We start from the raw sequence: 27,022 nt of genomic DNA, 5'->3' as shown, positions 1-27,022 counted from the left end.
GGTCTTCCCGCTTTACTAGATTCCCGATAACGGTCTGATAATGCGATCGTTATCAAGTCCAGACAGCTGAGCAAACCTAAGTCTAATTCTAGCCGATAATTCAGGCCCAGCAGGAAAACCCCAGGCATGTCAAGAAAATTTCCAACCCGAAAAAATCCTTGACCGATCGGAAATTAAACCCAATACCTATGTCCGTATCAGCCGTGAATTTACAAGGATCTTCCCGCCTTACTAGATTCCCGATAACGGTCTGCTGATGCGATCGTTATCAAGCCCAGACAGCTGAGCAAACCCGAGCCTACTTCTAGCCAACACTTCAGGCCCTTCATAATCGGGGTACAAACATGTATACTGGAACTCGCAATCGGATCTGTCACAACCCAGAAAAATCTCGTTATAACCATCTACTTAACAGATAAGTTTACGAGTATTCCGGTTGGGCTATCCCCAGCACCATCCCAGCTTCTTCATTAGACCCTTCAAATGAGTTTTACTGACGCTTCAGGTTCTACATAATTTAGGGACAAACGTGTTTGGAATCTGCAATCAGATCTGCCACAACCATGAAAAATCTCGTTGTAACCTTATACTACACAGAAGAGTTTACGAGTATTCAGGTTTGGCTATCCCCAGCTTCATTCCAATTTTCACATTCGACCCTTCTAAATGAAGTTCATTACTCTTGGAAGTTAATTTTCTTTTGCATTTGTTCAATATCAATTTTCTATGCCTATTTCTATATCTCTTCCATATGTTATAATATTCTGTAAATAATTCGGTGTCATTCCATTCGTCATTTTAAATATAAACGTAAGCGTGCAATATTTTATTATCTGACCTATTGACATCCATTGTAGGCATAAATCTCCGTGGAGTTCGCCGATCACATTTTAATATCAAGCGCATGGCTTTGTTTTGTAGTATTTGCATTCGTTGCATTTATCTCTTGTTTGCAAGGGACAAAACGGATGCACAATAATCAAAATGCGAAGCAATCAATGCTTTGTAGATCGTCATTTTACTTTCAAAGGTCAGAAATCGATTTATTCTACAAAGCACTCCGTATTTTTGAGCTGCCTTCTTTATTGTGTAGTTTATGTGTTCATTAAAGTGTAGTGTTTCATCTAAAATAACACCAAGATATTTTATTGATGACGCCCTTTCCACTGATTGTCCATCAATAGTTATATTAAAGTTGTTACTTTCAACAACACGTGTCGATACAACCATGTACTTAGTTTTATCAATGTTTAATGTTAGCTTCTTCCACTTCAACCAGTCATCTAGATATTGCAGTTCATGGTTCATTTTTGTGTAACAATCTTCCAAAGTATCTGCCACAACGAATATTACTGTGTCATTAGCAAACAAGTTCACGTCGCTATAGTTTAACACCTGTTTAATATCATTTATGTACAGCAAGACCAATAATGGCCACAGAACACTTCCTTGAGGGACACCCTAATCAACTGGTTCCACCGAAGATTTACAGTCTCTATACCTAATGATCTGTGTTCGCCCGTAGAGGTAACTCTCAAATCTCAAATAACTCTTTAAATCTTTTAAATCAATAAAGACGGCCAGAACAACTTTCTTTTTCTCGATAGCTTGCTTCCATTTCAATAGCAACAAATTCAGAGCCGTTTCACACGAATGGTGTTTCCTGAATCCAGATTGTTCATCAACCAAAATCCCGTTTCTAGTTATATGCTCCAAAAGCTGTTCTTTAACTACTATTTCTAGAATTTTCTCGTACATTGGTAACATGTCAACTGGTCTACGGTCTTCTGGCTTAGACGAATTTGGGATTTTAGGAATAGGTATGACGATAGAATTTTTCCACCTATGCGGACATTCGCCCCGGAACATTGATTCATTTACTATGTAAAGAAGATGCTCCTTGATAATATCAAAAGCAGCTATCAACACTTTTTTTTGCTGACATCTTCAACTCCTGCACAGTTTCTTAAATCCATCACCAACTTCCTCAGTGCTGCCATGTCAATGACTCTGAAACATCTCAATTGGGGAGACAGGCTAGGGAAAGTAAAATGAAGGTGTCTCGATGGAAAAACAATGCTTCTGTGGATTTCTTGTACACTTGACGTAAAATATTTATTCAGTTTTTCTGCTGTTTCGGTGTCATTGACCGTGCCATTATCAAAAACAATGTCTATGTCATTACTGCCGCCCGGATTGCATAAACTTTTAATTTTCTTCCACAGCTTCTTTGGATCATGTTGAATTGAACTAATTTCATTTTGGGCAAATTTATTTTTCAAATTCTTTAATTCACGCACATAAATATTTCTCCATATCTTGTACGTGTTCCAGTTATCAATGATTTTAGTACGTTTCGCTCTTATCAGATATTGATCCCGTTTTCGTTTCATGGAAGCCAACTTAGCATTATACCAAGACTTGTTTCCAATATGTCCAATTTCAGACATTCTATTAGTCACTAACGACTTCACTGAAGAGCAAAGTGCTTCTTCTAGATTTTTGGCAGCCTCATGAAGAGAGGTTCGTTCTCCAATGTGAATTAGTTTGTTCCGTAAAATAGATTGTAATGTGCTTTTCGAATAGTTACTCCAACATTTATGCGTTTTTTTCTGTTTTATCGCAGAAACATCTACGTCAAAACTATCTAAAACCAAATTTTGCTGTCAATAATAGTCTCGATCACCCTATTGTCAATATTTGTAAAAAATAGATCAATGGTAGTATTAGAATTTTTCATGATCTGCTATGCTCTACTAGTCGAGAACTTCCATTTGATACCCATACTGATGAGGTTTTGAAAAAAAATATATATATATAAGGCGCCATTTTGTGGTGGCGGCCATTTTGGATTTGCATTTTTCATAAATAACTGTATTCTACTAGAAAATCTCATTCACTTGATATAAAGGGTGTGTCACATCAAATTGCATCACGGAAAAAACGCTGTAGAAATTTAATTTTTAAGAATTATATCTTCAGCTTTCGCTTATAATCAGATAAGAGTGTATAGATCACGTTGGCCATGCTTCACTTTCAATTTTTCGTAAATTTGGAAAAATGTCGTCGAACGAAAAAGAGCGTGGTGAATTAATCCTGTGCACTCATTTCGAGAATCCGGAGTTGTCACATCGGGACATCGGTAAGATGCTGGGAATCGTTCAATCCACGGTCAGCAGAGTACTAAAACGATACTTCGAGAACCTAACCATCGACCGGAAGGTGAAGAACGGCAAAAATGGATGCTCCGTCAGTGAAAAAGATCACAAGCGCGTAGTTAAGCAGTTTGGACGTGATCCGAGAAGTTCGGTCCGGGATGTCGCCAATAAGCTGAATTTGTCAAGTTCATTCGTCCAGCGGACCAAGCAGCGGGAGGGCCTGCGTACATACAAGGTTCAGAAGGCTCCTAACCGCGACGAAAGGCAAAACATGGTGGGGAAGACGCGAGCCCGGAAGCTGTACACCGAAATGCTGACGAAGCCGCATTGCCTGGTAATGGACGACGAAACCTACGTCAAAGCGGACTTTCGTCAGCAGCCGGGCCTGTTGTTCTTCTCCGCAGAGGACAAATTCAGCGTTCCGGAGGAGATTCGCAAGCAGAAACTATCCAAGTTTGCCAAAAAGTACATGGTGTGGCAAGCGATCTGCTCTTGCGGAAAGCGGAGCGCCCCCTTCGTGATGACCGGCATGGTAAACGGGCAGGTTTACCTTAAGGAGTGCCTACAGAAGCGCTTACTACCACTATTGAAGCAGCACGAGGGCCCGACCATCTTCTGACCGGATCTCGCTTCGTGCCACTATTCAAAGGACGTGTTGGAGTGGTACGAAGCCAACGGGGTCACCTTCGTGCCAAAGGAAATGAACCCGCCCAACGCGCCGGAGCTTCGCCCAATAGAGAAATATTGGGCGATTATGAGGCTGGCCCTTCGGAAGAACCCAAAATTTGTCAAATCGGAGGCGGACTTCAAGAGAAAATGGATTTCTGTTCAAAAAAAACTACAACCTGACGTTGTACAGAACCTTATGGACGGGGTAAAGAGGAAGGTGCGAGCATACGTGCTTGGGCTCGAAGTATGAATAAAAAGAAAATGCCAAAAGTTGTTTAATCGTTTTTATTTTACTGTCTAAAATTTTCAAAAGGATCGGTCTACGGGGCGAATTTCTACAGCGTTTTTTCCGTGATGCAATTTGATGTGACACACCCTTTACATATTGATGGGGTTCCAAATTTCAGATCAATTTGTTAACAGGAAGCGGGTTAAATTTCTATTAATGTGGTACAGCGCTACAGATAAAGTTACAAAGTTACAGAGTCACACACATACAAACGGGTCAAGCTAGATAAAACCGTTAAATAAATAAGTTCAAATCATAATTATATTACGTTTACCGAGAGAAAATTTGTTTTTTTTATGATTCGATTATCCGGAGTGAAAAAAATCAATACTCCAGATAATCGAGTCCGACCTGTATATGCAAGCAGCGAGTACTTTTGTACAACCCTGGATATAATCCACCCTTTTTTAAATTTCATCTATACTCTCGTTCGATGGTCAACTCTTCTTCGTTTGTTTGCACAAGGCTTATATTGTAGTTTCGCGAATTCGGTAGAGAGAAATGAGTTGTTCAAGACTTTCATTTTTGTGAATTTTTGCTATACACCATGCAGCCTATAACAACACCGAGGGAACTTGCCCAAATAAGCTGCTGATCGACCAATTTTGACAGTACGCTATTCCGAATGGACAGTACTCAAATTTCCACTTCCTTTTTGATTAGCCATCCAACTATCACAATTTATGATCATATCATGGGTATCAAGATGGTCCCCGTTATATGGTAATTCCAATCTAATTAGCAAAACGACGTGCATCCATTAGCTGACTCCGAAGCCGTCCGATCATCAAAGCAAAACAACCCGCCAACCCGGGGCATTCATCCTCCCCTTCTCAAAGCTATTGAGATCCCTTTACAACCCGGCACTTGCCGTTTTTATGAACCACAATTAAGAACCTTCCAAACGGCCGCCCGACTCAGCTTTGATTGTCGTTATGTTAACGGAATTGGAGACAGCTACAAATAAAAGAAAAAAAAACAGGGGAAAACAAACCAGGAAATTATGGTTCCCGTCGCGATCAATCATTCCCTGTTTGTGGAACTGACCGGGACAACAGCAATAACCCCTCCGGGAAACAGTGCCACATATTGTCGATAAAACCATCAAACAAGCACTTTCGCGCGCGCGATCGTGCGCTTCCCATTTGCGACGCCCATCACCGTCATTTTGTTTTGTAAACAAAACAAAAGAGCGTGGTGGAATTTGGCGTGTTGAATAAATTATACCCCTTTGTTTGGCAACGAAGGTGGTGGGTGGGCGGGCGATGTGTATGGCACATTTTTCATCGAAAATCCTCTTCAAAGCGAACCGACGGTGAATTATCCGCTTAGCTTCTGCAGCGAAAGGATATTTTCCGAAATAATTTATAACTCTTTCGCATCTTTCGCCAGGGTGCAGTGACGCTGGTGGCGGCTGAAACGTTCAGTGACAGGCTGACGTAAAACAAACAAACATGAACCAACTGACAGCTGGACTGGCTCGGATGGGTTGGTTAGCAGTTTTTGTGTTTCGCGTCATAACAAAGAAAGTTTGTCTGAATTAGACCAACTCCCTGTCCAGGAGACGGGATGCCAGAGGTCGGGCTGGGAAAGAGTTGGAGAGATGTGTTATAAATTTCTCGCCAACAGATGTGCGTTCGCTCGCGAAATGAGCAGCATGCGCTGAAAGAACAAACTCGTTAAATGTCAGTTGGAATTAAGGCAAAATATGACAGCCGCCAGTCGGCAAGCGATTGTTTAACACCTCATTCGAGAGGACGTAAAAATGACACCGCACTCGGCAGACAAATTGGATGCCCGCGTGAGCATTCGATTGCTCCAGCGTGGGATGCAAGCTGCGTCCGATCGTTTAAATTTGAACAGACGACGATCCGGTCCGGAAAGTACGAAATCCCTTATGTGACAGTATCAGTGGATGAGAATTTCTCCAGTCAAAACGGCAGCCATAAACAAGTGTATTTTATGACCCTCTTCTGGATGGGTATTGATCCTACCTAGACTTCTTTCGCTTCGCAATCCTGGTTTTATTGGTGAAATTTGGTGTGTTTGTTATGACAAAGCGTTCTGTAGACACCCTCCTAATGGTGGCGCCAAGTTATTGTTTATTTTCCTAGATCTGCTATTCTCTAGGTCAACCAGTTTGATTGTGTGTGTGTGTGTTGTCGGAGGGAAAACGTGATAAACATATCGTTTTAACGTTTCCCACCGTTTGCGCACTTCTAGGTCATCTGCTTGTCCCGATCGTGGTCATGATTTATCGATCTCTAGCGACGACTGAACCATCATTCGATTGTTGTCAATCCGAAAAATAAGACAGTAGGAAAGAGAGAAGGGGGAAAAGAATGACAAGCAAAACTGTTCACATGTTAAAACACTCACACACACACGGCCTTTGCGCACATGTGAAGAGATCTGGTAATTCGACACTTTTGGGACATGGCAACGAACTTTCGGGGAAGGAAAGTTCACCGATCGATGTGCGATCAAGTGTCTGCTCCTTTTTTTGTCCCCGAGCATACACACTGAACCGCTGGAAATAGAAAGGATAATGGCGTCCAAGCATTGGCCACCGCTCTTTGTGTCTTTGTGTCTACGTTTTTGGAGAAAGGATTAAGTTTCCCCACCGGCAGCAATAGTGAAAAAGTATCCAATTTCGTGATGGTTCGATGGAATTTTCTGATCGAAACAAAAAGTAAAAAAGAAGCTCGATGATTCAAGAAATAGATTCGATCGTGGTCGTGGATTTGAACGCGCTGGTTGCTGTGGTTTCCTACCGCCGGCATAATTTGCTCCCCGATTGGGCGGTCGCTCAATCAGAAAGCAATCGAGCGATCGCGGCAAGGTTCATTACATCAACTTGAAACCGAAATTAGCTCTCGTTTTGGATCTCTCCACCTGTTTCGTCTGCAGACCATCTAATCTTCTGGTTTTGGTTTCTTTTTTCATTTCGTTTTCACAGGCACGCGCAAGCAATGGAATTGGAGGCAGCGTACGAAGCACTAGCGGACTACTCGCTCCAGGAGGCTCCCTTCTACGAGGCACCGCTCAAAGAAGTAGTGACTCAAACGCAATCGTCACCACAATCGAATTCGTTCTCCCTCCGGTTCTCACCGATTGTCCATCGCATGGCGACGTCAGCGTTGTTTATGGCCACCAGTGCCAACGTTGCTGCTGCTGTTGGCGGTGGCAAAATGATGCATCTGAACGCGGACTTGGTTCCCCAGCAGCAACAGCAGTCTCCCACAAGACCGCCATCTCTGGTGCCATCCTCCGGCGGAGGAGGTCTCATGAAGACGAAGAAAAACATGAAAAAATCAGTCAGCTTTCTGCCGACGTTTGTGCAGGTGAGTGTGCGTTCATTGCCTGGAGGGGTGATAAGTATGCAGCTCGGGTTTTTGTCACTATTATTTACATTTTTATGGTCATCATTAGGTACGTGATCGATCGTTGAATGGGAAGGAAGAGTCAAACAAATATGATCAACAGGAGAGATTATTCGCTCTTTTTTCGGATTTGGTTAGAATAAGCACTTGCTGTGTGTGATACTGTTGACTAGCGAAGGGTGCGACTCCATGGGCTAGCCAGAGAACTAATTGTATGCAATCAGTTTCCAGTGAAAAAGGAAGTGTGAGTCGTAGAATATTAATTGATCGAACGCTCGAAATCATGCCGGGCGCTAACGTCTCCCAATTCCCGCACAGTTCACGGTTACCTCACAGACACGCCGTACACTATCTTATCAGAGTCTCGAGCTAATCAGAACGCGAAAAAAATATTCGGGTTGAAATTGGGTAAGCGTTGGTCACCCATATTTTTGTTACCACGCGACTATTACAATCGATATCGTGTAAGAACGTCCGATAATCATGTACTCACGAAGGGATGCCAGATGGGAAGAAATGGCGTTTAATTTTGTGATGACTTATATTGTTGACGTAGGACTACGTCAGTTTTTTAGCATAAAATATCGAAATTTCACGAACACTTGTTTGTTTTTGTGTTTGAGATGTACAGTAACTCGAATTCGTACTCCGCCATGTAGATCCTTTTTTACTACTTTTGGAAGTCGAAAACAAGCTTTCGAAACATTCTATTTAGATAATAATATATATACATCATTTGAAAGCCTAAACATGTGTAAATGAAGACGATAAAAATATCGGGAAGAAAAAAAAATCGATTTCTTTCTGTTCTTCCGAAGTTTTTTGGACTCACAAAATTTTTGCCAACTAAGCCAATGAGGAGCCACATGTATCTGTGAGAATGCGTATGTACACGTGTGAGTATTAGAGATGGGCAAATCAGCTCATCATGGTGAGCGGCTCAGAGCCGTTCAGCTCATACAAGTGAGCTGCTCATTTGGAACAGCTCTTCAGCTCAGTTGAATTTTGCAGTTGTCCACACAATTGCATATGAAACGTAATCACCATGGGACATTGCATAGTGTGCATTACTTTAATAGTCGGAAAGCAAAAAATAAACGAATTTAATTCGTAATTGTACAAAAACTAAAACTGATATGAATTCTAATAATATAATATACAACAAATACTGAATGCTGAAATCCAACATAGAAGATGCTTAGGATATGCTGAACTTAAACAACAGAAAAACCAGCAGTAGCCAAATAGAATGCCTCCAGGAATATTGGCCGAGACAACGTTTTTTGAAAAAAAAACCATCGAGATTTTTTTTTGTATCCGAGGATATAAAAATAAATCCACTAATAGGTGCAACGAGATATAATTATTCGCGATCACAAAGGTAACAAAAGGACCAGTATCAATCATCAACATTTATGCCGGGTGGTTTTCTGAATTGTTTTGATTCAGCACGCGGAAATAAATGTATGTGTTTCCACAATAATGTTTAAAAAACAATGTAATATATTAAATTTATTTACAAGCATATAATAATGTGTATTATTTTGTTTGGCCATATAAGAAAAATTGGATGAAGTAACGAACGATTGAATATCTTCAAAACAAAAACCTTTTTTCCTATCTGGCATCTCTGCTAAAGCTAAAGTACGAAGAGGGATACTCGAAAACAAACTGACGTCATACTATGAAGCGCGGGAGACGAAAAATCCTTTCGCGTCTCGCAATTCACACTCTCTGCAGCTTTTGCGCTCCACAGCTATGCAGCTCAACAGCTCAACAGCTCAGCAGCTCAACAGCTCAACAGCTCAACAGCTCATCAGCTCAACAGCTCAACAGCTCATCAGCTCAACAGCTCAACAGCTCAACAGCTCATCAGCTCAGCAGCTCATCAGCTCAACAGCTCAATAGCTCATCAGCTCAACAGCTCATCAGCTCAGCAGCTCATCAGCTCAATAGCTCAACAGCTCATCAGCTCCAGCTCCGTAATGAGCTGATGAGCTGCGTTTTTTTGATTGCGAGCCGAATCCGCTCACTATGATGAAGCGATTCGAATGAACAGCTCATGAGCGGATGGCACATCTCTAGTGAGTATCATCACTCCTTGCAATCCTCATATGAAAACGAATGTTACGAATCGTTCTTTCTGAAAGTACGCATAGCATTTTGAACTTCTGGTACAATAAACGTCGAAGTGCACCTTTAATATAGTGCAGATTTTGACTTATCGGATAAAACATATAATAGGTTGGATAAATTCGGATTTGAAAACTACGTTTCGATTTGCTGTGCGATCATTGTCTATTGAATTATTCATCATCAAAGACGTAGAAGTAATTTTTCATTCAAACAAAAATATCTCTGTATGGGAAGGTACTACCTGAATGTTATGAAAACCGAATGAAAGCTGGTTGATAAGGTTAACTGGCTTTGCTATTAATATGGTTAGCGAGAAATGTTATTAATCCAAAGAAACTTTGAAAAAAACGAAAAAAATGTTTTTTTTATTACTTTTCGATATTTTTGTCTACTACATCCACATCATCCACATCAAAATATGTTCGTAGAATATCTTAAAAGCTCATGGTTTGAGCTTTAAAATAATGTATATATTATTATTTAAATATAATGTTTTGAAAGCTTGATTTCGACTTTCGGAAGTAGTGAAAAGTTATCTACGAATTCGCTTGAATCACTGTATATTTTTTTTTGTTTATGTACTAATATACCGATGTTTAAAAATTTGTAATATTTAAACCGTGTGCCCATTTTTTTTAGTTCTTTCATAGCAAAATTCTCTATACGACCATAAAAATCGAGTTCGATAACATAATATCCTTGATCACATTTGCATAAAAAGTTAGTAGCAAGATCTACGCGATAAAGATGCGCTTTGAATGCGGTTACACATCAAACTGGACATCACTCTGGTGAAATTTCTATCAACATTAAATTCTTCAAACCAAGCTCACATCGAAACTTTGGGGAAATTTGTAACGCGATACGCTTTGTCCGAAAAAAAACCTGTTAGAACTAAGAAAAAAACATACTATACCGTTTAATGATTGAATTGTATGCAAAAATGTTGAGCGGAAATGTGATCAGCAAGAAAATTTGAGACAAAAATAAATTTTCAATATTGTATAGGGTAATCACCCGGTATATAAAATTCGAAGCCATAGGCCTACGTCTAAAGCATATAAAAAACTAGGGTTGCTTGGTATCAACACCTCGAAAACCTCGAAAACGGAATTTTTCAAAATGTTTGCTTTAAAGTAGACATATAGTAGCCAGTTTAGTTCCTCAGAAAGTTTGTTTAATAGAAATAGAATTTTATATATGAGTATTTTCGTCAGCAAAAAAAAACTAAATTCTGTTTAGACATCTCAAAAACGAAAAACATATGTCTTTCTGAATCACGGAAAACTACATTTTTTTAAGGATTTCCCCTAAAAGTAAACACTTGGAGTGTAGTTCAGAACTTTAAAGAAATTTTAGCATCATTTTTCATGTTAAAGATCGCAATTCGGCTCAGTGATTCAAAAGAAATGAATTTTCCAAAATGGGTATATTGGTCAAACATTTTGCAGCCCTAGTTTCAGTCCTAAGTACCCTAAGTACCCTAAGACCTTAAGGGTGAGATAATAAATATACGCATCTCAATTTTTTTTTAGAAGAATAAATATACGAGGTTTAAACGATATCAGCAATGGTATTCCTAAACTAAACTTATTGCCGCGAACGGAACTGGATGATTTGCATTTCAATCGAATTTTATCATAAAGGGCCTATGCCCCCAAACCAAATCACCCGCATTATGGAAAATATTGTATAGAGTACTAAATAAGCAATTTTGACTATTTTTTTGAACCCCTATGAGGTTTAACAAAGGATCTATGGTAAAAAAGGAAGTTTTCATTTTTTAATTTCTAAAAAAATTCTTGAAATATTTTAATTTTTTTGGCGATTTAGAGCTTCAATACTACTCTAATTCGTATTTAGATGTGTTCCTGCATCTTTCCTAGATATGTGTGATTTTTTTGAGAATTTTAACATTTTAAAACATTGAAAACTACGTCTATAGATATATAGATCCCATGTTGAATCTCATAGGGGTTCAAAAAATAGTCAAAATTTATTATTTAGTACTCTATACAAAATTTTCCATAGAGCGGATGATTTGGTTTGGGGGCACTTTTTTCTTCCTTACCCGGCCAGGCCCTTTGTCTTGTGGTTTTCCAACGGAGCCGTTAAACGAGCATCAGACGTAGCGGTGAGGCAATCGTGCATTGCTCGCACTAATCGCACTAAGGTGAGCTCTTGCTCGAAGAGTGCACCGGGTGAGAGTATAAATATATGTTATTCGTGGCTTCTATTCTGGACTCACTTCAGCCAGCGAGTATTCAACAGCCGTGCTCAAGACTAAGAGTTAATTTCTAGAGTTTAAAATTTCCTTTTGCCATGCGTGCGAATTGAAATTGTTCGGTTGATATTTTAGATGTTGCTAACAGTGTTGTATGCATTCCTTCGATTTGATATATAGGTATTTTTTTGACATTGAATTTCAAAAATATATTAGTATAATTCTACAAAAAACAACATTGTTTCTGGTTGTTCCGCGTACTGAAAATGTCGAGTTTCGTTCCGAATGCAGAGTATTTGTTGCATACCCTCCTTTGGATTTTTCCCCTAAGTTTTATTCAGACACGGTAAAGTGATATTACAGCATGATAACGCACCGATGCACACTGCTGAAGCCGTGAAGGACGCAATGAAAACGCTTGACTGGGAAACATTATCGCACCCGCCGTATTCTCCATATCTGGTTCCGTTAGATTATCATCTTTTTGCTTCAATGCACTTCATGCACTTGTATAGCAGCACTTCGCCGCATATAAAGATGTCGAAAAATGGGCCGGCAAATGATTTTCGTCGAAACAAAAAAAAACAGGGAGTGGGTTATATCTATGGTATAACCGCAATGGTGACGTAGGACTATCGTTGATTTAGTGTTGTTGAATCTGAATCCATTCTGAATGAATGAAAAAATGAATATTTGGGGGACTTCGAAAACGAGAGCGTTACGTTGAAGGTACAAGGTTTTATGCATCTAATATTGGATACGAAAATATCCTGCTGATGGGGAAGAATAATCTTCAGAAGCTTCCCTGCTAACTACACTTGATTGAAAAATCACAGAACCAAATGTATTTGGTCGCAGTGTTATATGGTTTAAATAAAATTAAAATAAACTCTTTCGCTTGCATGTTATTTTCAATGCCAAGGGGAACTGGCAAATTATTTTGCAGCAGCGGTATCTTACCTGATTCTTCCCGAAGTCCACCACCAGTGGGTAATGCTAACTCGATAACCACCACTTGATTGAAAAATCACAAAACCACATGTATTTGGTCGCTGTGTTAGGGTAAATGATCTTGGTTTGTCCAGTCGGAAATATGATCACGGTTTGCCCACTTTTTTGAATGCTCTAATTCAGCGCTCCTGTGTCAAATAAGGCCTTCGAATGTTTCGAAACATATAAATGAAATTGCCTTTTACATGATTTATAGTAGTTTGATAGTATATTTTTACGAAATCACATGTTTTAAAGGATTATAAAATACACCTTCTTTTTGTGTCAATGCGCCCCTCATTCGAGCTAACTTTTAATCGATCACCAGATGATTATTTGGCACGTATTCAGACCTTTTCTGGATTACAACACTTATAAATATTGTAAACATCATGCTTGCTCACCATTTGTATCGGATTTACATAGCTAAACCATTAAATTAACGCAATTTGATGAACTCAATTCTGATCATGAGTTGTCCAATTCAATAATGTTGTTTTGTCCACATGATTTCTATGGCAACCGCTTGGCGCGCTGCAGTTTGTTTATGTTTGTTTATGGTGTGCATCGCGCATAGCAGAAGTATGTTTTTTCTGTGTTGATTGTGTTGAGGTGAACACTTCTAAAATGCTCAAGAAAAAGCAATATTCTGAAGAAAGCCTAAATTATGAATGAATCAATATGATGACAGTAAACTCAAGCAATGATAAATGCAACATCTAATTGTGAATTCGAATGTTTTCATTCAAAAATGGAGATTTCTAAAACCGGACAAACCATGATCATTTTTTTGGGCAACCCATGATCAGAGGTGGTCAAACCATGATCATAATTCTTCTTTAAGGAAAATCGTTAAAAAACATAAAAATTTGAATAATTTCAACATCTTATGGTAGTATTAGCAACTAGAGACTTGGGGCTTTTCAACAAACCCAAACTCGTATCGATTATGTGTGATTTTCATGAAGAAAAATCGATTTGCATTTACTAGTTGCGTAAAAACACCTCAAATTGGACAAACCAAGATCATTTACCCTATATGATTAGAAAACATTAAAATAAACTCTTTCGCATGAATGTATTTTTCAGATTATTTTTCAGGAACGATTGAAACTTTCCGGAATTTTCTCGATGCTGAATGGCACCCAAACGAAGAGTTCCGCGCGTGTATGTGTGTGTGTGTGTGTGGCGACTGCTCCGATCTCTTCCCGGGGAACCGTTTGTGGCATCACTCTCCTCCTGATGGATTCTCTTCTGGCCTGAGGTGCACAAACAGGCTCTTGATGACACCGTTCATCCGCGCTTTCATGATAAACGGAGAGCTTCACCACAACAGCGACAACATGCTCCAATCGCTGTTCAATTATAACTGAGTGGGTTTACGAGCGGCGCTCGCTTATATACCGATTGGTGATTTCAATAGCCTGTTTTGAAAGCAATTTTAAGGCTATTGAAACAAGTTTTTGGATGAAAAAGTAACAAGTATATAACGCGTAGACATTTTATCTTTCGAATGAAGTGTGTATCATACCATTTCGTTCAGTTGTTTAAAAGCTATTAACGCCCAAAATCTCGGTGTCCGGCGTAACGCTTTCGTTTTCGAAACTTTGATTTTACACCCCGGTATAGAAATGAAAGACGTAGTCCTACGTCAAAAACTTTTAGTGAAAAAAAATCCAAAATTTGAGCGATGAAATACAATGAATTTGAGCGATGAAATACATATCAATGATCGAAAAAACACAAAATGACCGATTATATCATCAAATATTAACCTTCTCAGATACCGCACAAAAAGTCGTACAAAAAACTGCACAAAAACAGATTTTACTGTATTTTTTCCAACAAAAAGTAAAAAAAAAAAAATGTAGTAGCAATGATCCCTTAACCTTCATAATACATTACGTTACAACTCTGAGTACGGTTCATTGCGGGCGTACAATCAACGATGCCATCACTTCGCGCGAAATCGAGCGCGCGCCGGTGATGTCAACAAGCAAAACATCCGAACTGATAATAAACCAATCGTAAAACAGCGGATGAAAGAAAGTGCTGCTGAATACTCATTCTGACATGTTATTGTTGTTGTCGTCGTCGCTTGGGCTCGGGTTCAACTCTTTCTCCCTTTGTTATCGCATCTCCACGCGCGCCTGCTTCGATGCGACAGCGTCCTCGTCCATCGCAAGTATGCACCCGAGGGAAGAGAGCGCGTGGAAATGGGAGAAATATTGTCTGGTCGAATTATAATGTCATATTTCAGGGGGTTTAATTATAAAGTTGTCATATTTTCCCCGGCTGCTGCTGCTACTGATCCTTTGCTCGATTTCATCCGGCGGCGCTGGACTCGGTTCGAAAATTGCGATCGAGCAAAAAATATAAAAGATGGGAAAATGTTAATGACATTACGCATCATCATTTGTAGCGGATGGGGTATTCATTGGAATGACGACGGCAAGGTATTTATGGTGGGAGGTTTAATGGAATTATTTCAGCTCGTAACCATTTAGGTTTGTTTATCAGCCAATGGCGATGTGTTGTGTTAAGGGTCGCGAAAAGTGTGCTTTAGTTAGTACAGATTATATTTTTATTTTCTCAGCTGGAGTAATTCAAATAATTTCATTCATGGACATCAGTAGGGGAACCGTGGGTAATACGGACAATTGGTGTAATATGGACACGTGGTTGATTTGTATAGTTACATTTTGAATTTCAGATTTCTATTAATGAGAACACCTTCTACATGTTATTATGATGAGTTCCCAAAGGTATAATTGAAGTTCCTCTTAACATGTTCGTTTTACCCCCACCTCCCCTATATAATTAATTTTACATGCAGCTATTCCATGCCAAACCGATATAGCGGTTCTTAGATTTTCGTAAAAAGCGGTCGTTTTGTTCCTAATCGCAAAATGATTGGCCTCTATTTTTATTGCTTTTATTAGGGTACCAATTTCCATTTCAGAGTGGTCCGAAAAATCGACTTTTCCCCCTTTTTTCCAAAAATTACATTTTTCCAAAATTCATAACTTGTGAACTACTGAACCGATTTAGACGGTCGACTAAAGCTAATTAGCTAGTCATTCTTGGAAAAATGATACGCTTGCGAAAATTCCAGGTTTTTGTTTTGTCATTATTGATTGTATTCGTTTTGACGTAGGACTACGTCTAACCGGAAGATATAGGGGGTGAAATGGAAATCTAGGCACTGAACAAGTAGGAAAAAATGCAAGATTTGAAACGCTTATAACTTGAGCATTTCTCAATAGATCGCAAAGGTTTTTGCATCAATTGATAGGAAATATATCTACGCATCTATCATAACGAATAACATTTCATTTTTCTTGAGATAAATAATTGAAGAATTGTGAAATATCAAGCGTTGTCAAAATGCACTATGTGCCCATTTTTGATTGGTCCATTTTGTGCTCCTCAAATCGTACCGACCAAAACGGGCAACCAGAGCAGCAGCGAAATAGAATGAAGCACGATTGGAAAGGAAAAAGAAAAAAATGAGCGAAACATTGGTCGCAGTCTCACACATGCGTAATTCTCGAGCCAGCCAGTCAGCTTAAAAATCCCCGCTCCGCTGCCGTAACGATCATTCTCATTCAAACCGTACACCAGGTTCGCATCACAACACATCAACAAACCAACCCAAGCAGCCATGTCTGGTCATGGTAAAGGAGGAAAAGTGAAGGGAAAGGCAAAATCCCGCTCGAACCGTGTTGTTCTGGAGTTCCCCGCAAGGGTAGCTAGGCCGAGCGCGTTAGTATCAGTGCATCAGTCCACCTAGCCGGCGTTATATAGTTTCGGCCGCCGAAGTGGAAAAGCTGCTCGCGACGATAAGAAAACTCGCATTCAGAACAGACCACATTCGGTTCGGTGGACATCAAGACAACAACAGGCAGTTGCAGCGAGTGGCAAACGCAATCGCAAAACGACAGCAGGTAGCGGAAGAAAAAAGTTTGTTCTTTATACAATCTGCTTTGATGGCAAAACCAGAACAAGGCGGCATCGAGGGCGTTCGAAATGGTTTTTCTTAAAACCACGAGTACTAAGTTTTCTAAATTGGAACCATTCCATAAAACAAGGCGCTTTTCAGGGCCATTAAACCTTCCAAAAAAGAGTTTAGGAAATACAGTTCAATGCTTTCTAAAACATTATCCAAAATAATAATAAAACACAAATTGTTTTTTTCATAATTTGTTTGCCAGGATCTGATGAGTATGTGAATTTGGCAGTTGTTCTGAGCTTATTGATTTTCACCAATTCTTAAATTGTTTCTAGATTGAAAGTACAGTAATTTACACTTATCTCGACATTTAGCTAATTGGACGGACCTGTAATGCGACATATTTAGTTGGACATTTTTGTAAACATAGAGTTCGGGGTCCATATTATGACCCCACGTTGAATCTCGACACTGTACCACTGTCATCGCAAATGATCAATTACAGGTTAAAATTACCTCCAATCCGATACTGAGTGGTGGTAATGCGACGTGCCATTGAATGTAATTTACTGTAAAAAAAAATATGTCACAAGCTGGATGGGAAGAAAATTTCCAACTGTGAAAGCTGTGGCGAGTGGCAAATGCAATCGCTAAACAGAAAGGTTTAGCCGAACAAGATGGGGATATCGAGTAATAACAAAACAATAAACTCTTTAGATTGAAGATAATTTTGTGATCCTGAAAAGGACCCTTTTTAGCCTGCATGTGAATCCAACGAGGGAACAAATCGTAATGAATGTATTTTTTTTGCCATCGCTCCCTTTTAACGCTCATTCGTTCGTCTCGTTGGACTCGCCCCTCTGGCTGAGTCTGCCGATTTGTCTCTATCCTGTGAGTGTGTACCGCTAGAGTATAAAACACGCGGACCCCAAAAAAATATCTTATTTTGTTTCAAACCGTAAACCCGTGTGGTGGTACGGCATCGGCATCGTGGACGTAACAAAGGAGGACAAGTTAAGGGAAAGGCAAAGTCTCACTCGAACCGTGCAGGTCTCCAGTTCCCTGTTGGTCGCATTTACTGATTGCTCCGCAAGGGTAACTAGGCCGAACGGATTGGTGCCGGAGCACCAGTATACCTAACAGCGATTATAGAGTTTCGGCTGTCGGAGTGCTCGAGTTAGCTTGCAAAGCTGCTCACGACAATCAGAAAACCCGCATCAAGAACAGAGCAGCTTCGGTTCGGCGCTCATCAAGGCAACAATTAGATTCAGTGAGTGGCAAAGTGTTTCTCCGGCACGTCGCATTAAATGTAATTTACTGAACAACATGTCACAAGCTGGATGGGAAGAAATTTTCCAACTGTGAAAGCTGTGGCGAATGGCAAACGTAATAGCTAAACAGGAAGGTTTAACCGAACAAGATGGGAATATCGAGTGATAACAAAAACACAACACCAAAGGTTCTTTTCAGAACCATCAACATATTCATAAAGAGTAAAAAGTAAACAAATCCATTTTTCAGGTAGATAGGTAGGTATTCACGTAGGAGAAGAAAATAAAACAATATATTTAAAATATATATTTAACAAAAGCTGTCCCATTTGTATAGTCCTACGTCACTCCGGTTATGTCCCCGACATTACCCACCCGTCTTTTTTATATTTTTCATGGTCTCGGGACAAAGGACGCTATATATTTTTATATTTTTTGTGGAAAGCTGAGTATTTTTCACATAATATTTCTCGAAATCAGAGAGGCGTTTTTTATTCGTTTTTGAGTTATGATTTTTCAAAGTTACCCGATAGTCCAAAAAATCCAAATTTCCAAATTTTTCCAAATTTTGAAAAAAATAACACATTTGCCAATTAGTTGAATTATAGTCACATATATCCAGTCTAGTTACATAGAAATATTGAACGAAAACTGAAACATGTTAACTTTGAAAAATCATAACTTAAAAACGAAAAATAACACCTCTTTTGTATTCGTATATATTATGTGAAAAAACAACTTTCAGGAAAAAATATAAAAAAATATGCCGTTTATATGCGTTCTTGGTCCCGAAACGATGTAAGCTATAAAAAACAAATATAATCAATAATTACGAGAACAAAATCCATTTTTATTCAGAGTGTAATATTTTTTTCAAACAAGACTAACTCATTGGCTTCAATTTGATATGTCGATCCTCTGAATCGGTCTAGTAGATCAAAAGTTATGGTTTTTTGCAGTGGAAAAAATGGGAAACAAATGAGTGTGGTAAGGTAAAATAAAAAGCTAAACACAGAACATGCAGGAAAAAATGAAAGATTCTGAATGCTTATAACTCGAAGATTTCTTACTGGATCGGAAAGATGTTTGCATCAATTGATAGGGAATATTTCTACGCTTCTATCGCAATTAATAAAATGCTGTTATTCATTAGATAAACAATTGAATAACTGTAAAATGTTAGGCGTTATCTAAACACCATAACTGCCTCGTTTTGATTGGCCGGATTTACGGATTCCCCAACACAGCCATCAAAACCAAGCAGCCTTGGGGAAATCTGCATTCCAAATACACGAAAATATGGAGACTTTTGTTCTCACCGAAATGTGTTCCCTAACACAGACTTTAAAACCAAGCGGCGTTGGAGAAATCGCATTTGCAAATACATGAAAGTCGGGGATGTTTTTGTTCCGACTGAAATGTGTTTCCCTAACACAGACTTCAAATCCATGGAGCGTGGGGAAATTGGCATTGCAAATACATTCAAGTCGGGGCTACTTTTGTTTCGACTAACACATACTTCAAATCCATGGAGCGTGGGGAAATTGGCATCGCAAATACATGCAAGTCGGAGGTATTTTTGCTCCGACTGAAATGAGTTTCCCTAACACAGACTGCAGAACCAAGGTGTTTGAGGCAATCAGCATTGCAAATACATGGAGACTTTTGTTCTCACCGAAATGTGTTCCCTAACACAGACTTTAAAACCAAGCGGCGTTGGAGAAATCGCATTTGCAAATACATGAAAGTCGGGGGTGTTTTTGTTCCGACTGAAATGTGTTTCCCGAACACAGACTTCAAATCCATGGAGCGTGGGGAAATTGGCATTGCAAATACATTCAAGTCGGGGCTACTTTTGTTTCGACTAACACATACTTCAAATCCATGGAGCGTGGGGAAATTGGCATCGCAAATACATGCAAGTCGGGGGTATTTTTGCTCCGACTGAAATAAGTTTCCCTAACACAGACTGCAGAACCAAGGTGTTTGAGGCAATCAGCATTGTAAATACATGGAGACTTTTGTTCTCACCGAAATGTGTTCCCTAACACAGACTTTAAAACCAAGCGGCGTTGGAGAAATCGCATTTGCAAATACATGAAAGTCGGGGGTGTTTTTGTTCCGACTGAAATGTGTTTCCCTAACACAGACTTCAAATCCATGGAGCGTGGGGAAATTGGCATTGCAAATACATTCAAGTCGGGGCTACTTTTGTTTCGACTAACACATACTTCAAATCCAAGAAGCTTAGGGAAATTGACATTGCAAATACATGTAAGTCGGGGGCATTTTTGTTCCGGCTGAAATGTGTTTCCCCAACACAGACTGCAGAACCAAGGTGTTTGAGGCAATCAGCATTGCAAATACATGCAAGTCGGGGGCATTTTTGTTCCGAATGAAATGTGTTTGCCTAACACAGACTTCAAAACCAAGATGTCTGAGGAAATCGGCTTTGCAAATAAATGCAAACTGCGAGTACTTTTGTACGAATGAACTTTCAAGTTTAAAATTAAGAAGTAGAAGTTGAAGTTGTTGATTCAAGCAAGCCGGGGGAACTTCTGCACCCGCATGTTTTTTTTGCACTCCGAAAAGTGTTTTCCTAACACGAAATACAAAAGCGGGTACGAACACAACGCTTTGGCTCGGTTATTCAAAGTTGAATTGAAGGATATACCTTCATATCTTCTGTTCACTAAATTTCTACGCATATCATTTTATGGTATGCGTAGGCAAATTGTTGATAACCATTTGCTGCGATAACGCCTATTGATTATACAATATGCGTTCGATGTACAGTTGTGTTCAAAATAATAGCAGTGGTGATTTAAAAATTGAAATATGTTAATAATTTGAAATTAGCTTTCTTGATTCCAAAAATACATGTTATCTTGTGCATATTTTACATTTATATAAGCATATAAACTCTTACCGATCCTCGAAACGACAAAACTTGATGGAATCTTCGAACGAAAACATGCGTTTATTGAAATCGTACTTCACTGCTATTCTTTTGAACCGCGCGAGAAGTACGCAGCCAGAAGTTTCGAATAAGATGTACACTGAACTAAATATTCTGGTTATAAACAATATGAGTTTTAAACGAGAAATACTACCTTCGCATATGAATGGTAGTAGACAACATCGAGGGTATGTATGCGAGAAATGATAAAACATATGAAAAGGCATTAGGTGCTGCTATTATTTTGAACACAACTGTACATGTCAAAATCGAAACTGAGTGCTTCAAGTTCATCAAATCAAGCAAATTTGCGGTTCGAGAAGTACGTACACTTAAGAGATGCAAACTTCAGAGGGAAATGTGAAATAAAATAATCGTTAATAATTTTTCCGTTCAAATATTTTGTCCTTGGCATCATACTAAACGTAAAAGGACTGTCATTAAATTTACTTGTAATGATCAACATAATCTATCACAATGCATGAATTGACCTCACATGGCATTATACAATCTTTTTACTCACAAAGCAAATATATTGAATTCAATTGAATTTCATCCAATCAAAAATTTAATCAGTACAAACAAATTAAGGTAGTCCCACGTCAACCTCGCGGTTATATCATATATATAACTCACCCATTTTTTTGATGTTTTCAATCAAATAGGTGCCATGGTAGAAAGCTTCAAAGCATATTGAACAAATTTATTAAAAATATCAACCAAATAATACCTGTGCATTAATTTTAGATCTGTTTTCTGCATCAAATGCCTGAAGTGTCCGAAATATGATTCAGAACGGTAAATCGTTCTAAAAAGTAGGCCACATGAACGTTCTAACAATGTTGTGTCATTAGTCATCTGTGGAGACGATCTGGCGTAGTGGTAATATCCATACCTCTCACGCTAAGGGACATGAGTTCAATTATCACTCCCGACATTCTTTCAGAAACGAAAGTAACAGTGACGACCCAACCAAAAGTGTTGAAAGTCACTATATAATAGAGCAAAAATATTATATATTATTCATCATACCAACTTTTTTGACTAATGTATCACTAAAAGGCTAATTTCCAAAAAATAAAGACTAATCCCCGAGAATTTTTTGCATGCCTTTGATCGCTTCGCGTTCTATTCATATTCACCTATCCCTTTTTTCACAATGAGCGTGCCGCTTCAAAATGTTCACAATTTTCAGCAAATTATTTATATCCCGCAGCCGCTGCGGAGTGGAAATGCACCTCCACCCTGCCGCCCCGCCCAGTTGATCTATCGTTCCGTTCTGACCGACTGTGAGAAAAGGAAACTGATCGTAAATGATTAACCATCCGCTTTTCGCAGCGGATCGAATAATCCCAGACGCGCAACTGCTTTGCATCTCTCTCGTTTGGCGACTGTCAAAATATTGGGACTCTCGCAGCAGACAGCAGTGGTGAAAAATGGTGTCCCATCAGAGCACGCCGGGGGCTTGTCAGAAACCCCTTTCTCGCCGGGTTAGAGTCCGCGTCCGAGGGGCGGTCATAAATTGGCCCGCAAGATGGGCAGGTGGATCAACATAACATGGAAGAAAATAGCCAGGACAATCGGCGAACGACCGTGCCGCAGTTCTTGGAGGACAGCAGCTTCACGAGCTGCCGGTTGCCGGTGATCGGTTGATGTTGTGATTGGCAAATAGTTTGGTTGATATTTGGATCGCGTGGTTTTTTCGCATGAATCGACACGCGCCCCAAGCGGGGTTGTCTCGAGCGTTGTGGCGCGGGTGTTTGTTTCATTCATAAAACTGCTGACTGAACCTGCTAGCTTGCAGCGAAAGGACGGCGCACGATCGTGGCGTGTCGTGGTGCTGATTTGAATATGCGAGTGAGTGTGGGCGAGTTTAGAGTGAATGAAAAAGAAAACGAGAACGCAGCGAAACAAATGAGCGATAAATGTGCTCACTAGGGCAGCAGCGGCCAGATGTGATGACGATCGACCCGGCTTCCCATCTGAAGGCGATAAAACGCTGCTGCCAAGTTGGGAGTGAAGTGTTTGCGCAGCGAGCGAATTGGTTTGGAATCACTATGTGTAATTTTTCGCACCCATTCGATTTTGATTCACTCCGGCTCACTAGATCGTAAATATCGTTCGATAGCACGTTATTCTCCCATAAATCATGTGATGCCGCACATCGGCATGCAACAACTTAATCTAGTGTTCCAGCTTCTCCCTTCTCCGACAGAGATAATATTCTGCTCGAGGGAACCCTAATCAGCCAGAACCATATATACACAAATATCTCAATTATCATCACTTCGTTAACACATTTATGGTCTCCCCCTCTCTGGTGTCATCCGCACATAAATCCTCTAGTTGTTGAAGACAACGCCGCGACGGCTGGAAGTGCTTTCGAACATGACACACTAGATCACCATTCCATCCGTCATCGGGAGCCAATATGAGCGCTTTCCTGTGTTTCATCTTCCGGGGCGCAGGGACAAACCACTTGTAATCGGGCGCAAATGAGTGACATAACGGAACTAACCTCCAAGTTTGTTAACTGTCATAAACTCAATAGCGAATTGCGATTGTCATCCATCGCCACACGAGATTATTGCGCCGTCTGGCCCTGATGCAAACGGGAACAAATTCCGGCCAATGGGTCCAGATGACCTGCATCACTTCCTTCCGTCACGGTCGTTTAGTGCCCGGTTTTTCGGATTGCGATGATGGAGATGTCAAAATTTCCACGCCATCGCGTGGTAATTTGACACGGTGGAAAGTTTTTATTGTGTTTGCCCTCCTGGGCAAGAAGCCCCTCTACAACTCGGCGATGCAGGATGCACCGAAAGCCGCAATGTGCCTCTCTTGGTTCCTTCATCTTTGCACGAGACGACCGACAAAAAAGAAACGCTATCGTCTTTCATCATAAAGTACACAGTATTAACATCCATTTTCGTTTATTCTCTCCCCCCGATCCGAAAACCAGAGTTACGATGGCGAAAGTCAAATCCAACTGAAGCAGGAACCACTGGACGATGGACCACATGTTAGGAATATCCAAAAAGTACCGAGCCTGTCGGATTTGAGCGATCCGGAAGCTTCACTAGGTAAGTTTGACCCCATTTCGTTCGGAAATTCTGGAATTTCCGTGCCCCTCGCTATCGTCGCCGGACTTTGTCACGCACGATGAACTGGCGATAAGTTGATGGAATGAATTTTTCCAAACTCCAAAGCCTAGCAATTGTGCGTTGGCGACCAGAAGGTCTGCGCGGTTTATTTTTGGTCGCGTGTTATCAGTCGTGGATTGTACAATTAACGCCAGATTAGATTGGATCCATATCTTAGAATGGTCTAAATCCGCATTTTTCAATCGGAAACACCCGCTCTTAATCGAGTGGATGGTTTTGGAAACTATTCAGTTCTTCGAAGCATTCCGATAGGGAAGGATGGTTTTCAAAAGATTGCTGGCTGCCGGCGTGGCGACTCTAGCTGTTCAGCTGGCTGTCGCCGCTAGCATTCCAAGATTCCTGGAGGAGTTCAACAATGCATTTGCGGATTATTCCAACGAGACAGAACGCGAGTTGCAGGGAATGCGCTCGTGGAACAGTGCGATGATCAAAGGCTTCAACGTGGTGTTGCTGACCCAGCTGGGTGGTATCGTTTCAATGTCGAGAGCGAAAGATGCGGTTTTCCTGGAGGCGATCCAAACCCAGGAGGGAGTTAGTGAAACCTGTCGGGAACATGTGCTAGTGCTGCGGGAGCAGCACCTGGTCTATCAAGGTGGCGACATACGGCAGTGTGCGCATTTGATATGGAACATCGTCGAGGTAGATTCACAGGAACGCTTCTGGCCGGAGCACAACGCGTTCGCGAGAGAGAATACGAGGGCGATTTCGGATGTGAGCCAGGTTCTGGCGACTGAGGGTGTGCTGGATGAGGCCGTCTTGCAAGCTGCACTCGAGCGCGAGCTGGAGTATTTCCGCAACCTGCGAGCTAACCGGACCGACCTGCTCTGGCAGGAAATTGAAGCACATTCAGAAATCGCCGAAGGGGCCTCGGAGATGTTGGATGGATGTCGTCAAAGTGTTGAGGGGCTGCAGCAGGCGGACCATAGCTACATGAGATCATATTTGGATACGAACTGTGGAGAGGGAGAGGGTACCACCACTCCTGAGACGACCCCTGAGACCACAGAGGGTGGCACTGAGACCACGGCGGAACCTTCGGAAACTACCGAAACTACGGAAGGTGCCACTGAAACCACCCAAGAGGGATCCGAAACGCCAGAGACTACGGAAGGTGGCCCCGAGACTACCGAAGGGGCGACCGAAACCACGGAAGGTGGTTCAGAAACTACGGAGGGAGCCTCCGAAACCACTGAAAGACCTACCGAAACCACAGAAGGAGGATCTGAAACTCCAGAGACTACCGAGGGAGTCCCCGAAACGACGGAAGGTGCCACGGAGACCACGGAAGGAACGCCCGAGACCACAGAAGGAGGCTCAGAGACTTCTGAGACCACAGAAGCAGCTTCCGAGACGACGGAAGGTTCCGCAGAAACTACAGCAGAGGTGACTGAGACGACAGTCGAAGAAATCGTGAGACGGTAATGAGTGATGGTGGAATATATCCAATTGAGCATAAAGCAATAAATTGAAATTCTCTTATCGTTAATCGCTTTTTATTGCCCGATTCAAGGTTGGATTAGGTCATGATGAAAACCTCGTGATGCGCACACAAAATACAATCGAGGTTTTTTTTGGGCCACGTGATAAGGCCGAGTGTCGGTTGATAAAGGTTACGTTAGATTTTATCATGACTTTTCAATGGTCACCGGTTCTTTAATCTCAACGGAAGCTTAGGTTCCCTATCTGGAATACTTGACATTTCAGAACGGTTCACTATGCATGCTTTCGAAATGATGCAACTGGGTCAGCTGAAGATGATCTAAAAAGCGGCGATCTACTCCCGTAACTGAGCGAGTTCAAAGCCCCACACCCCGCGAATAGCCCCGAGTTCATCAACGATTAGATTATTTCCCTGTTGTCGGAACGAAACAGTCTAATTAATTAAGCCAATCTGTCAAAACCCAACCAGTTTAGATACAACTCAATAGATCATGCCCTCTCACATCATAGCATCATATCAAGTGGAATGGAAACCAGTAGCAGCGTTGTCGAGAGTCAACAACAACAACAGATCGTTTTATGGGTGTACGACGACCCCTGTCCTTCTCCCTGCACCCCGCATTGCCAAGGCGATGTCGGTGCGATGGAAAAGGCGCGTCCATCGCTCATCTCGCCGCGCACAGCAGCCTTGATGTTCGACGAAAATCACTACAAAGAATAATCGAAAAGCCCCTCCGACAGATGAAAGTCGTTATCGTGGTGCCCCTTCTGTCCTCTCTCTCTCTGTCTAGCGCGATCGTCTCTACAGGTCTCTACTATTCCGAAGGTCAGCTGAACTTGTGGCGGTTACATATCTACATATGTGCGCGTGCATACACACTATTCTGTCAACTTTGATTTTTTTAGATTCCTGGAAACTCCGAATGTATCGGACGGTTGCTTCGCGGTCGAAGCACCGTCTCTAATAACGGATAATTACACAGTTTCAGGTTCTGGTGGTGGAACTCTTTTTTGTTTTGTTTTTGTTCATGTTCTAGCCTCCCAGGGATGGGTGGGTTCCTGATTCGCTAATAGTTCGACCTGTTCGATAGATCCAAACGCTCCGCTTCATGCTTCTTCGCTTTAATGATATAGTAGTGCTGCTGTTGCTGCACCTCGCTTGATTGTTCTTCCTTCCCTGGCGCGAAGCATGCCACCGCGCTCGATGCGGGTAAATTCGAAATAATTATCTCCTATAAGCGATCGCTTTTTTATTCTGCTGTTGATTGGCCCCCAACCTGCCTGCCTGCCAGCCAGCCAGCAAACCTGAACACATGCCGCACCGCATAAAACTATTGAGTTAGCTCTAGTTTTGTGGTTTCGGTATTGAAACCTGATTGTACCTGAT

At 40.9% G+C, this 27,022-nt stretch overlaps 1 protein-coding gene across 1 annotated transcript in view; it reads left to right on the top strand.

The window, feature by feature from the left end:
- LOC129766986 (ETS-like protein pointed) overlaps positions 1–27,022 on the top strand; it is a 281,564-nt gene that overhangs the window by 20,954 nt on the left and 233,588 nt on the right. Inside the window, exons 2-3 of the mRNA XM_055767589.1 lie at positions 7,076–7,460; positions 23,994–24,114. Of these exons, the coding sequence (XP_055623564.1) occupies positions 7,089–7,460; positions 23,994–24,114 (493 nt within the window). The 5' untranslated portion in view covers positions 7,076–7,088. The remainder of the gene's footprint in view (positions 1–7,075; positions 7,461–23,993; positions 24,115–27,022) is intronic.

The sequence above is a fragment of the Toxorhynchites rutilus genome, chromosome 1 (assembly GCF_029784135.1).
Source record: "Toxorhynchites rutilus septentrionalis strain SRP chromosome 1, ASM2978413v1, whole genome shotgun sequence".
NCBI classification, from domain to species: domain Eukaryota; kingdom Metazoa; phylum Arthropoda; class Insecta; order Diptera; family Culicidae; genus Toxorhynchites; species Toxorhynchites rutilus.
The sequence above is the reverse complement of the archived record's forward strand: the minus strand, read 5'-3'. Positions and strand labels throughout refer to the sequence as shown.